The sequence below is a fragment of the Trichosurus vulpecula genome, chromosome 1 (assembly GCF_011100635.1).
Source record: "Trichosurus vulpecula isolate mTriVul1 chromosome 1, mTriVul1.pri, whole genome shotgun sequence".
In the NCBI taxonomy this organism is placed as follows: Eukaryota; Metazoa; Chordata; class Mammalia; order Diprotodontia; family Phalangeridae; genus Trichosurus; species Trichosurus vulpecula.
In genome coordinates, this window is record NC_050573.1 from 194,533,521 (window position 1) to 194,548,202 (window position 14,682).

Below are 14,682 nucleotides of genomic sequence, written 5' to 3' on the forward strand. Positions count from 1 at the left end.
TGGGAAAAATGAGGAGGAACCCAGTGGGTCATAGATTTAGAGCTAGCAGGGACCTTAGTGACCATCTAGTACAATCGCTTCATCTTATAGATAAAGAAACTGAACTCCGGAGAGATTAAGGGACTTGTCCAAGTTTACCCAGGCAGAATTTGAACCTAAGTCCTGGTGCTCTTTGCGTGCTTCCAGGATCAAATACAAAATCCTGTTTGGCACACAAAGCCCTTCATAACCTGGCCTCTTCCTGTTTTCTAGTCTAATTCTACCTTGTTCAGTCATTTCAGTCGCTTTGTGATCCCCAGGGACCATACTGTCTACAGGGTTTTCTTGGTAAAGATGCCAGAGTGGTTTGCCATTTCCTTGTCCAGAGGATTAAGACAAACAGAGGTTAAATGACTTGCCTAGGTTCGCGCAGCTAGTAACTGTCCGAGGCTGGATTTGAACTCGGGTCTTCCTGACTCCAGTCCCAGCACTCTATCCCCTGAGCCACCTACAACTTAGCCTCTCCCCTTACTCTGTGTCACAGTGACACTGCTCTCCTTGCTGATTCTCTCATATGATGCCATCTCTTGACTCAGTATTTTCACTGGCTCTTTCTCTTAACATCTCTGCCTCCTGGCTTCCTTCAAGTGTCAACTAAAGTCCCATCCTCTTCAAAAACCCTTTCTCAGTCCTTCTTAATCTCAGGACCTTCCCTCAATTGATCCTGTATATAGTTTGTTTGCATGTTGTCTCCCCTATTTTTTTTGAGGGGGATGGCAGTGCAATTGGGGTTAAGTGACTTGCCCAAGGTCACACAGCTAGTTAAGTGTGTCGTGTGTGAGGCTGCATTTGAACTCGGGTCCTCCTGACTCCAGGGGCAGTGCTCTACTCACTGCACCACCTAGCTGCCCCCTTGTCTCCCCTATTTAATCGTGAGTTCCTTGACAGCAGGGACTGCTGGGTTTTTTTGATTTTTCTTTTTTAGGTTTTATTGCCTTTCTTAGAATCCCTAGTAAGTATCACAGTAGCACACAGAAGATACTTAATAAATGCTGGCTGACTAAATGCTGGTTGACTGTCTTTCAGCTGAATGAGGGGATAATGAAAAACATTCCCATGGAACAAACTTTCAATACCCCCAAATAAGCTGCTAGCCTTAAAATATGATGCAAACAGTAGAGAAAGGAAATTCACAAAAATTAAAATGTCACACTGCTTTGTCATATTTTTTATTACACAGTCCATTGATATAAATTCATGATTCAATAACTACTGTACCTTTCCTTATGGATTAATCACAGAGCAGATTTCCCAGATTCCAAACAGGGACCTACAAGTTAAATTTCCCTGAATAAATCAATAACTTAGGTATTTGTCATAATAAAGCATAAATGATCAACTTCTGTCCTATTATTACTACTGTCAAGTTGGGAACCAGGCACTTTAGAAGACAGATTTCTCTATCTCCTTGTGGTGGCTTTCATTGACTCTAGCATGTAGGCTTGGGTATATGATCACAAAATAGAATTTTGTCCAAGAAAAAAAAGGTAAAAACCATTTCAAGTTTGACTGAAGATCTAGTGTTTCTAGGCATGATTTTCTTTGGCTCATTTGACCTTATTTCCTTTAAATCTCTCCTCAATCTGGACAGTGATTAAGAACCATGCGATGTAGCAACAGCAGTATTTTCAGACAATCAACAATGAATGACTTGGCTATTCTCAGCAACACAGTGCTCCAAGACGACTCTGAACGATTTATGATGAAAGATACCATCCATCCCCCAGAGAAAGATGGTGTCTGAATACATCTTGAAGCATATTTTTTAACTTTCCTTATTTTTCTTGGTTTTATTTTTGAGGGGGGTGGTGTATGTTTTCTTTTACAACATGACTAATTGTTTTGCATGACTTCAAATGTATAACCTATACCAAATTGCTTGCCTTCTCATTGGGGCAGGAGCAGGGAGAGAATTTGGAACTCAAAAGTTTAAAAATGAATGTTACAGTTGTTTTTACATGTAATTGGGGAAAAATAAAATATTAAATAATTTTTTTAAAAATCATACGATGATTGAATATGTATAACTTCTATCGAATTGCTCTCAGTCCCCTTCCCTACTCTCTTGTGTTTTTCCTTCTCACCTCTACCCCATTCTTGGATCCATTATTGAACTCCTTTCTTCTACTTCTCATACATTTCACTTTGTCTCACTTTCAGTGTCTAGGAGGGAGTTTGCACCCTGTAAGTGTTTACTGAATTGAATTTAGTTGCATTGCATTAATTAAATGCCTGCTATATGCCAGGTACTGTGCTAAATGCTTTACAAATATTATTTTATCTTCACAACAACCCTAGGAGCTAGGTGCTATTTTTTTTCTCCATTTTATAGATGAGGAAACTGAGACAAACAGAAAGAGGTTAAATGACCAGCACAGGATGACACAGTCAGTAAGTTTCTGCAGCTGGATTTGAACTCACGTCTTGATTCCAAATCCAGGGCTCTATCCACTCTGCCACCTAGCCGCCCCTAATACATGTTTGTTAAATGGAATTCAACGATTTGCTTTTCAATAATTTATCTAATTGTTTTCAATAGGCGTTGTTTCTCTTTCTGGCTCATGAATATTTGAACAGAGTATTGAATAACCAAGAAATTCTTGAGACTGACATTTTGGCGAAGCATTGGATTGGTCAATGTCAGCTGTATCAGTATGTATATAAGAAGGAAAAAGATCACATAAATTATAAAGCATGATAACCAATTACTGATAATATCAATTGCTTCATGGTAAGACTAGTGTCATCCTGTAGTAGGCTCTTCAAGGAGGTAATATCAGTAAATTCTTCGCATTTCATATTGCTTGAGATTCCTGTGAATTAGAGAAGTTAGAAATAAATAACAGCATGGAGCCACATTTTAGTCACTTCTATGCTTCTAATAAAGATAATTGAGGTTCAGGTATCTTCCCTTGCCCCATCCCCTCTTTAATTTAATCTACTTTTTGCAGATTCACTATGATATATTGACTAAATCTTTCAGACTTGAATTTTCCTGATTCTTCTACTCAAGTAGAAATAATTCCTCTTTAGTGAAACTATTTCAACATTCACACTTTGACTTTGAAAATCCTTGGCCTTGCACCTCCTACAGACTTCACTTTATTTCAGCCACCTACAAGATGGGTATATCTTGGATTTTAAAACTTGGAATTTTCTACCTCCAAAATCTCAAATTTGAACTTGACTCTTCCCCACAATAGCCATACCTTCCACAATTTCCACCTCATTATACTGAACCCACTTCTATCTGGAAGCTCTTCAAGCTTCCAGTCTGTTGACCCTTTCCGATTTTCTAAAAGAGATATCGTAAGTAAAACACTTTGCAAAGTGCTACATAAATGCTAGTCATTACTATTATTCTAGATTCATTAACCTATTTCTATATTTTCTCAACCTGGTTTCCATGGTCAGCCATGTCAATGCTACCCTCTGAAGCAACCCAGAATTCCTTGCCCCCTTGGCCTTTGACCATGTCTACTAGGTTAATCCCAGGTCAGTCCCAGCATCTGCTTTCTCTGTTCTTGCTGCTAGGCTACCAGTGTTTTTCAAGTAAATTGATTTAAAAATTTTTTTAAATTATTAAGCAACTATTCTAGATTGTCAAGAAGCAGCCTAGCAGAATGGATAGAGAGCTGGTGTTGAAGCTATGAAGACTGATTCAAGTCCACCTTTTGATACATATTGGCTGTGTGAGACCCCTGGCTTCTCACTGTTCTAGGGAACTCTTTAAGACTCTAAATTGCAGAGATATTACCAGTCTGAATTGGTAGGAGTTTCCCCACCTGGGAGTTCCCAATACCAATGGATCACATAGGTCCAGACCCTATCCCTGTCCCCTTTATACAACAAAGAAAATGTACTGACTGGCTTCAATCCAATTCAACTGTGCCCTCGCTACTATTCAGGGAATATTTTGTTCATCTCTTGTCAAGTACAGAATTTTCCTCCACGTCCGCTCTAAACCTCAAAGCCTACTTAACTCTTGGTTAGAGAGATGTCACCTCCTGTGTTACTAAAAATATTAAGACCATCTAGCTCAAAATTTCCAATCCTACTCTTTCTTTACAGGTTGCCATATTCTCTTCACAGCACCGATATTTCTCTGTATCTTTATCAGTCTTTTCCTCCCTCTCTTCCTTGGGGGCAAAAGGTGTTTCTTCTTTTTTCCAAAGCAAACCTTTCACTCTGTGTCCTGGATGTCATCCCCTCTTCTTATTCTGGGACCTAAACCCATCTATTCTCTCTCCCTGCCTCCCTCCAGTATCCTCAGTCTCTCTCTCCACTGGCTTTTTTCTCTCTACCCACAAACAAGCTCAATTCTCTTCTTTCCTAAAAAAAACTACCCCTACCATTTCATTGAAACTACTCTCTTCAAGGCGACCTAACAGAAAAATATAATGGTCTTTTCTCAGTCCTCATCCTCCTTAATCTCTCTCCAGCATTTGCTAGTGTTAACTAGTCCTTCTTACCTGAAATTCTCTTTTTCTTTGGCCTCTGCGATGTTGCACTCCCTTACTTGCCTGCCTCCCCCATCTCCCTGGTTCTTCTTTTTATTCGTATTTTATTACTATTATTTCTTCTTCTGACTCCAGTCTCCTGGCTTCTAGTCCAGTGCTCTGGGCACTATAATTTATTCCCCATCTTTCTCTCGCACTGGCTATTATCGCTTCCACTGATCTCCTGAAAGGTATTCACTTCCCTTACAAGCACAATCTTTGCTTATACGATACGAACGGGATAGGACAAAACTGAAGCTGTGCTATCTTGTTACATAGTAAAGGTATTTTCCTAATTAATGGATCCCACAGAATGACTTACTATGGAGTAGTCTATCCTTGTTGCATCAAAAAAGACTTCCAGTTTGGTGGTGTTAAGGGAAGTTTTATTTGAAAATGATTCCAAAACCTAGGGAAAAAGTTGAAATAGGATAAGTATTTTTTAAATTGCTCTTATATTGCTAGGGTGTGCAATATTCTGAGAATAATTATAGCATCCCATATTCCATGTTCGTTGAGTCATGCAACACCAAGTAATTACTGTGAATTTCTTTCTTTTATCATGATTGATATAAGAAGAAACAGATAAGCTTGATTTTAAGTAAACCCGACACATCTTTAAGAACCCAGAGTTGCCTCTATAACATGATTGATCATTAGACTAGGACTTGGAAGAGTACTTGAATATTATTGTTGTCTAAAGGTATCATCCAGGGTGTTTGAAAAAGAGTTCTTGGGCAGGAGGGGGCGCCTAATGGAAACTTTGAAAGGTAAAGATGCAACAAACAGCCCTTGCGTTTTCAGGAAATGTATTGGTTGGTAAAGGGCAGTTTACTCTTCAGGAGAAGTTTGTTTTGCAATATACAAAAAACAAAGGTGACCCTTTCCAAATTTTTGGATTATGAAACGTAAAACTATACCACTAAATGGAATGTCCTATATAGATTTCTATCAAATTTATTTTTAGAAGGCTACGTGATCAGGAAACAGAAAAGAGATATCTCCCTTAATTTATCCCTCATCTCCCTCAGCTTGCACAGGATGCCAGCCAAAGGCAAAATTCATGAGCAGGCTAAGTAGATCTTCAGTCCCAACCTCCTGGCTCTTCACTTTTTCCTCAGCTTCTTCCCATAAACCCAACTGGTGGTATTCTCTCCCCTAGGGTGTCCAGTGCCTGTACACACTCTACCTTTCTTCCAACATCAAAACTGCTTTCTGAGCAAAACAAAACCAAACATTTTTGGGGAAAAACAACAACAAATCATGAAACTAATTCATATTAAGGTGTAAATGAGTGATAGCTTAAATCATGACCTTTTAATGGGCGAACGAAGCCTTGTCAAAGCACAAAATGTTCTAAGAGGAGAGTTTCAAGTATTGGCCATCAGGTGAAAGACAAGGGGTCGTGGATGGCATTAGAACCTTCCCAGTTTTGTAAGACAAAAATACACAGGCAGTCAGTTTCCGTGCCTTTATATAAGGCTGGACCTGCGAGTATACCTCTAAATGCCCTTAGGGGAAGATGATTTTCATACTTACAGATGATGATAAATGTCAGGATCACGCTGAAGTCGGGTTTGGAATCCTATATATAAGTCATCCCAAAGCAACCCATGCTTTACCACATGCCTGATAACACCAATCCGGCTCCTTATCTGGAATGGACAATAAAACAGCATTGTAGATGCTAACATTTGGGTACAGGCCATCACAACATCAACAACCTTGAAGCAATAGCCATTGGTGGCAGAGGAATGCACAGTGTAGCAAGACGTGTCCATATATGCACCTAGATGTATGAGGCAACCTCCTGTCTCTCTTCTACTGTCTCTTCACAAAGTATGAAATTGCCTTTGAAAAAGTGTGAATTGGTCTAGTTCTAAACACCTGTTGTTGAGTGGCCTGTTATTCTGGCATTGGTGATGAAGTTCCCAGCTACAGACTTGCTAAAGCAAGGAGGATCAGGAAGTTAATAGCATTGTCATGGTGTACTTCACACACTTGAGCTGGATCTTGGGTTCAGCCTTCCAAGGGAAATGGAACATTCACCAAAACAGGGAGACGAGAAGAGAAGGGTAGCTCTCTGCCTCCTTAGAGAGAGTGAGACAGGATAATACCAAATGGAAAACACAGTCCCACTCACCAAGAACATAGAGACGGGAGAAAATACGCTGAGATTCAGAGCCAAGACACAGTGAGTGTCCTGGAGAGAAGCCTGGGAATCTGTGTACTTCCTCACCTTAGACGAGATAGAGTCAAGGTCTGAAGATAGGACAACCTGGTCTTTTCCCTTCGTTGATACTCTGGATGCACATGGACTATAAGGGCTGGGGAGAGAGGAATGAGGTAGAGGGGAGAAGACTATTTGAGGGCAAGAATTGTTTTGACCATTTTCGTGATTGGATATGAATTTTTTGCATTTTCTATCAGGTTAAATAAAAGCTATCCTCTATTCATAAAGGGAGAAAATCAAAAAGACAAATAGAGAAACAGAGAAACAAAGACAAATAAAGAAACAGAGCAACAGGTATGAATTTTTTTACATTTTCTATCATGTTAAATAAAAGCTATCCTCTATTCACAAAGGGATAAAAACAGAAAGACACCCAGAAAGCAGTGGTCCTCTCTTTTGTGGACAGAACTAAGTATTTGGAGGCAACAATTGATGGCTTAAGCAGTGATATGACCTGCACATGGGGGCAACCAGGGGGCCAAGCCAGGCAGTGAGGATCACATCCATGACCAGCATTGCTCAGAATCAATAAGCTCTTTCATGCATCTCTTTAATTCATGGGCGAGTGGGGAGGAGGAGATAGGAAGGTGAAAGCCCTTCCTTCCTCTATTCTTTTTAATGAGCTAAGGCATTTCTCTATCCAGATCAAAGGGGCAGCAGTGCTGGGAGAAGAGTTTATATTTCTTTTGCTATCTTCTTTCTTAATTCTGTGTTGTTAAAAGATTTATGATCAAATATATTAAATCTATCTATGAGTACTGAGGAGAAAGACCTGAGGCAGTGGAATTCATCTAAGAGGTAGGAGCACTAAGTGAAATATAAATAGTAAATTTCATATTTTCATATTTCATTTTATCCCTCTGTAGATTGAGTCCACCCTCCAGGAACTAAATAAATCCGCAGTTGATCCAATGTTGGAGTCCTGTTGCTAAAGTTAGGGTAAGGAGAGTAGCCCAGGGAACAGTAGGCTTGCCCTCTAATGGCCACTTGGGATACTGCAGCCTGTTAAAAGAGTAAAAACCAATCAGTTAAGTATTTATTAAGTGCCTACTATGTTCTAGTAAAGCAAAGAGGATCAGGAAATTAATAGCATTGTCATGGTGTTCTAGGTACTGAAAATACAAATAAAATGAATGAAACAATCTCTACTCATAATGAATTCCTTGCATGTGCTTTCACGTATATATAAAAAGATATATGTCAATGAGCTGGAGAAGGAAATGGCAAATCACTCCAATATCTTGCCAAGTAAACCCCAAACGGATCACAAAGAATCAGACACAACTTAATTAGCAATAACAAAAACTTTCTTTCCCCGGAAATGTGAGGCATGAAAAGCCTTTTCCTCAGTTGTAAATCGTTTTTATTCTTTGATGCTACCATAAAATTTTGCACATTTCTTAACTTCCAATGGCAGCCTAACTTGATGTTTTATAAAGAGGATCTACTTTCATTGCAATGAATTTTCTGACAATCCCAGCTTAGGCAATTTTTTTTGTTTGGATTTGTTTGAACATGCATTAAAAGCAGACAGGTCGGGGGGCGGAGCCAAGATGGCGGCTGGTAAGCACGGACTAGAGTGAGCTCCGTACCCCAGTCCCTCCAAAAACCTATAAAAATGGCTCTGAACCAATTCTAGAACGGCAGAACCCACAGAACAGCAGAGGGAAGCAAGGCTCCAGCCCAGGACAGCCTGGATGGTCTCTGGGTGAGGTCTATTCCACACGGAGCTGGGAGCTGGGAGCTGGGAGCTGGGAACGGAGTGGAGCAGAGCCCAGCCTGAGCGGCGTGGACAATCCAGACCAGAAGCCGGGCGCAGGGGGCCCTAGCGCCCTGAATATGTGAGCTGCGGCAGTTACCAGACCCCTCGACCCACAAACACCAAAGACTGCGGAGAAGGTTAGTGGGAAAAGCTGCGGGAGTGGAAGGAGTTCGCGGTTCGGCTTCCAGCCCCGGGGGCAGCGGAGGTGGGACAGCTACAGCTGTTGTTACTTCCGGCTCCAGGCCCACCTGGTGGGAGGAATTAAGTGGCGGATCAGAGCAGGAGTGCAACAGCCTGCTGAAGATCTAAGCCCAGTCTGGACTGGGGGTCCTTGGGGAAGGAGGAGTGCGGCTCTGACAGAGCTGGCACCTCCCCCCCAAACGTAGAACATAGAACTCGTTAGTCTACAAGCAGTCACACCCCACTGAAAAACTCAAGGGTCAACTTAGTTGGTTGGGAATATGGCCAGGCAGCGAAAACGCGCCCAGATTCAGTCTCAGACTTTGGATTCTTTCTTTGGTGACAAAGAAGACCAAAACATAGAGCCTAAAGAAGACAACAAAGTCATAGAGCCTACAACCAAAGCCTCCAAGAAAAACATGAACTGGCCCCAGGCCATAGAAGAACTCAAAAAGGATTTGGAAAAGCAAGTTAGAGAAGTAGAGGAAAAATTGGGAAGAGAAATGAGAAGGATGCAAGAAAACCATGAAAAACAAGTCAATGACTTGCTAAAGGAGACCCAAAAAAATACTGAAAAATACACTGAAGAAAACAACACCTTACAAAATAGACTAACTCAAATGGCAAAAGAGCTCCAAAAAGCCAATGAGGAGAAGAATGCCTTGAAAGGCAGAATTAGCCAAATGGAAAAGGAGGTCCAAAAGACCACTGAAGAAAATACTACTTTAAAAATTAGATTGGAGCAAGTGGAAGCTAGTGACTTTATGAGAAATCAGGATATTATAAAACAGAACCAGAGGAATGAAAAAATGGAAGACAATGTGAAATATCTCATTGGAAAAACCACTGACCTGGAAAATAGATCCAGGAGAGATAATTTAAAAATTATTGGACTACCTGAAAGTCATGATCAAAAAAAGAGCCTAGATACCATCTTTCAGGAAATTATCAAGGAGAACTGCCCTGATATTCTAGAGCCACAGGGCAAAATAGAAATTGAAAGAATCCATCGATCGCCTCCTCAAATAGATCCCAAAAAGAAATCTCCTAGGAATATTGTTGCCAAATTCCAGAGCTCCCAGATCAAGGAGAAAATACTGCAAGCAGCCAGAAAGAAACAATTTGAGTATTGTGGAAACCCAATCAGAATAACCCAAGATCTGGCAGCTTCTACATTAAGAGATCGAAGGGCTTGGAATACGATATTCCGGAGGTCAATGGAGCTAGGATTAAAACCTAGAATCACCTACCCAGCAAAACTGAGTATCATGTTCCAAGGCAAAATATGGAGTTTCAATAAAATAGAGGACTTTCAAGCTTTCTCAGTGAAAAGACCAGAACTGAATAGAAAATTTGACTTTCAAACACAAGAATCAAGAGAAGCATGAAAAGGTAATCAAGAAACAGAAATTGCAAGGGACTTACTAAAGTTGAACTGTTTTGTTTACATTCCTACATGGAAAGATGATGAGTATGATTCATGAGACCTCAGTATTAGGGTAGTTGAAGGGAATATGCATATATGTATATATATATATACATGTATATATGTGTATATATGTATATATATATATGTTTATGTATATATATAAGTGAATGTGTATGTATGTATATATCTATGTGTATATGTATGTATGTGTATGTATGTGTATATATATATGTAAAAGAGAGAGAGCAGACACAGGGTGAGTTGAGGATGAAGGGAAGATAGCTAAAAGAAATAAAATGAAATTAAGGGATGAGAGAGTAACATACTGAGAGAGGGAGATAGGGAGAGATAGAGTGGGGTGGATTATCTCGCATAAAGGTGGCAAGAGGAAGCAGTTCTATGGGAGGAGGGGAGAGGGCATTTGAGGGGGGAATGAGTGAACCTTGCTCTCATCAGATTTGGCCTGAGGGGGAATACCATACATACTCAGTTGGGTATCTTACCCCACAGGAAAGAAGAGGGAGGAAGATAAAAAAAAAATAATAAAAGGCCAGGGGATGATGGAGTGGAGGGCAGATGGGGGTGGAGGTAATCAAAACAAGCACTTTGGAAAGGGGACAGGGTCAAGGGAGAAAATTCAATAGAGCGGGATGGGTTGGAAAGGAGCAAAATGCAGTTAGCCTTTCACAACATGAGTATTGTGGAAGGGTTATACATAATAATACATGTGTGGCCTAGGTTGAATTGCTCAACTTCTTAGGGAGGGTGGATGGGAAGGGAAGAGGGAAGGGAATTTGGAACTCAAAGTTTTAAAATCAGATGTTCAAAAACAAAAAAAAAAAAAAGTTTTTGTATGCAACTAAAAAATAAGATACACAGGCAATGGGGCGTAGAAATTTATCTTGCCCTACAAGAAAGGAAGGAAAAAGGGGATGAGAGGGGAGGGGGGTGATAGAGGGGAGGGCTGACTGGGGAACAGGGCAACCAGAATATAAGCCATCTTGGAGTGGGGGGGAGGGTAGAAATGGGGAGAAAATTTGTATTTCAAAATGTTGTGAAAATCAATGCTGAAAACCAAATATGTTAAATAAATAAATTGCATTTAAAAAAAAAAAAAAAAGCAGACAGGTCAGACTGCCAGAATGTTTACATTAGCTTTCCCATTCTTATATCATTCCAATAGGATATTTACTAATTGTGACCTTGACCAAGGCCAGAGAAAGTTTATTTTCAAGTGTATTGGAATTTAGGATTATATGATTCTCCCGAAACTAGGTCAAAAACATTGGCAGGATCGGCCATGGTTAACTCATTTGGGCTAAACTACAACAATTCCATAAAAGGAGTGAGGAATGTTTTATGAACTCCAAATGAAGATAATGTTGATGGCTCAAAAAGCACCCACCCAGAGGCACAGATTTACAGTTCATGTTTGGGGAGAATTAAATTAGATGTGGGTCAAGGTTAGGGGCAGACCCTTGACTAGATAAGAAATCGTGAGAAAATCACACAGGGAAAATGACGATCAGCATTTTTGGAAAATGCACAGTAAATGTTAAAATGCTTTACAAATGTGAGTTTTTATTAGTAGGTCAGATTCTATAATTGAGGCAGTATTTCTAATAGGATAAGTTTCTGAGGAGAACCGAACAGAGTGACAGCCTGAGGACTTTGGGGAAATATTATAAATCAAGTTTCCATGTGAGCAAGGTGGATCTGAAGGCATCAGTCATTTTGCTTTTATGGTATGACGAGGCTACTCAATATTGCTTCCTGTTTATTCTTAGATGTATAAAGGAGTAGAGGGGAGACTTTTACTGACGTTTGGTATTTAGGAAACTCCTTCATAGAAAGCTGAACCCTGGAATGGGAAGGCTACGTTGCAAGTTTTATTTTCTTGCTGGGTTCTCCTAGGCACTACAGAACTCTAGGTGGGCCTTGGCTGTCACACTGCTGTGAAGCTGAAATTTGAGGAGTGGGATAATCCCACAGGGAGTACAGCAGCCTTCACCTAAAGACTCTGTCAAGAACGATCTCAACACAATCCAATGACTTTTATAATAAAAAGTTCTTAAATGACAATAACACTTACCCAGCACTTTAAGGTTTGCAAATAGCTTAAAAATATTATCTTACCTTATTCTCATAATAACCCTGGGAGGTAGGTGCTATTAATATTCCCATTTTATAGATGAGGAAACTGAAGCAAAAGACTTGCTCAGGGTCACCCAACTATTAAATGTTTGTGATTGCATTTGAACCCAGGTTTTCCTGATCCCAGGTCCAGCCGCTCTATCAACTCTGTCACCTAGCTACCCTATTTATTAAGCTAATTACTGCCTGGGGTAGGGGGAAGAACTATTCAGGTGCATGCTAAGAACTTTGTAATAAATGTAAACAAGAGAAGGAACCAGGAGGCCTGAACACTGAGAAATATTCAGGGAAGAAATAGGGGAGGCCTTATGATTCCAGCCAGGTTCACTAAATGGTATTTGCAGGAGTTTGCGGGAGAGCTCAACCAAGTCCCTGCTTTTACTCCGCCATCTTGGCTCCGCCCCCCCCCCCACTTTCGCTAAGTGGAAGAGAGCAGAATGTGAATGGAAGGTCCTGTTTTCTTGTGTTAAATTGGAAACTGGCTTTGCCTTGGAGGAGAGCTGATCTTCATACTTGCCAGAGATGTCTGGCATGAGTCAACAAGTGTTTCTTAAGTGCTTACCCTGTGCCATGCATTGTGCAAAATGCTGGGGATACAAAGAAAGACTGGGCATACAAAGAAAGGCTCTCCACATGTGGTGGAGAGCGAGAAGCCATGACTGGAATGGGTAGCAGACTTAATAAAAGGTAGTTTATTTAATAATAAGTAGTTCTATTCCCATGTTTTTTCCACCAAGCTGTAACATCTTCCTTTTCCTAAAGAGAAGAATCTCTCTAATCGTCTCTACAGCCCTGACTTGATGAGAAATGAATCAATTTGTTCAGGTCTATTCTAGAAGCAATATGCATAGTGGTTTGAGACAGCCTTGGTGTCAGGAAGACTCGAGTTCAAATCTTACCTCTGACACCTACTGACTGTTACCAAAGCAAGCCAAATAATCTCCCAGTGACCTAGACAGCTCTCGGACCGAAAGTTTCAGAGCAGGTAAACACAACATACAAAGGTAAGCAAACACAAAAAATAGGCAAGATGGAAACAAAATCATTATTGGGGGAACAGAGACAGACACTAACAACTGACTAGACTGAAACAGGTTTTGATCTAAACTAGGGGTGCCTGAAGACCCCTAGGAATATAGCAGTCTCTTGAGATCTTCAAAACAATTTTTAAAAACGTAATAAATAAAATTTTAATTTCAAATAGCATATATATTGTTTTGCTTTTATCTTTATACCTAGCTCCTAACATAGTGCCTGAAACATAATAGGCTCTTAAATACAGTTGTTGAGTGGAAGATCAGCAAAGGGCCCTTTGGGTCCCAGCTATTCACTGGGGTGCCCTTCCTCACTCATGTGTTGCAGCTTCCTGTTCCTCATGAAATAAAAGAAAGTATAAAGGCAAAATATTAAATTATCACTAGCATCAGGTGAGGGTCTAAGGATCAGGATAAAAGGCTAAAAAAATGCAGTGGTCAATCCTGCTAGCTGGAGCCCTCAGGCAATTTGCTGGATTTGGCCTCAATCCCAAGGTCAGAAAGTTTGGCAAGTAGCAACTCTAGCCACATCATATACCTTTTCCTTCCTGCCTGAGGCTAGAGGATTCTTACCTGCTTAGGGAAAGAAGAGAAACAGCAACCAGTCAGAGCAGAAGTCCAGCTATGAGCATCATGCAAATCATAAGCAAATAGCAGTGTGAACCCCACCTTGTGCCAGATTTAGGCCTCCAGCTTAGGGGTTGTGAAATTGGCACCTGGTTGGGGAGGAGCTAAGCCACCATCAGTCTGAGCAGATGTGGGACTGCTAGCTACCAAAAGCAAACCACACCACCTGCAAATGGTAAATGGCTTCCTTTGCTCTTTCCCCCCGAACCTCAGGCCAAAAGACTGAAGACTTCAAGGCTTCCTTTACCAATTTGTCTAATACAGCAATAGGTCAATACCAAAGATACTGTTTTCCCGAAAGACAAAATAGATTTTTTTTTCCATCAAAAATGATGCCATTGGAGATAAATACTTTGGAATGAAATTTCATTTTTAAATCTGAAAGCACAGCAAGGTGGGCAGAGAGTAGGCCTGAAAGCCAGAAAGCACGGGTGTATGAACCTGGTGAGCAAGTCACTTAATTTTTCCGTGCCCTTAAACAACTCCCTCAGCAGCTAGGTGGCACAGCAGGTAGAGCACCAGGCCTGGAGTCAGGAAGACCTGAGTTCAAATACAAACTCAGACACTTACTGGCTGTGTGACCCTGGACAGGTCACTTAACCCTGTTTACCTGTTTCCTTATCTGTAAAATGAGACAGAGAAGGAAATGGCAAACCACTCCAGTATCTTTGCCTAGAAAATCCCAAATGGGGTCACAAAGAGTCACGATACTGAAACAACCGAAC

The 14,682-nt window shown here is 40.6% G+C and overlaps 1 protein-coding gene across 1 annotated transcript in view; it reads right to left on the bottom strand.

The window, feature by feature from the left end:
• Positions 1–1,940: 1,940 nt before the first annotated feature.
• The window catches only part of LOC118853762 (cytidine monophosphate-N-acetylneuraminic acid hydroxylase), a 98,659-nt gene continuing 85,917 nt past the window's right edge, over positions 1,941–14,682 (bottom strand). The window contains exons 14-16 of the mRNA XM_036763966.1: positions 6,078–6,193; positions 4,861–4,947; positions 1,941–2,852 (exon numbers count right to left, since the gene is read on the bottom strand). Of these exons, the coding sequence (XP_036619861.1) occupies positions 4,872–4,947; positions 6,078–6,193 (192 nt within the window). The 3' untranslated portion in view covers positions 1,941–2,852; positions 4,861–4,871. The remainder of the gene's footprint in view (positions 2,853–4,860; positions 4,948–6,077; positions 6,194–14,682) is intronic.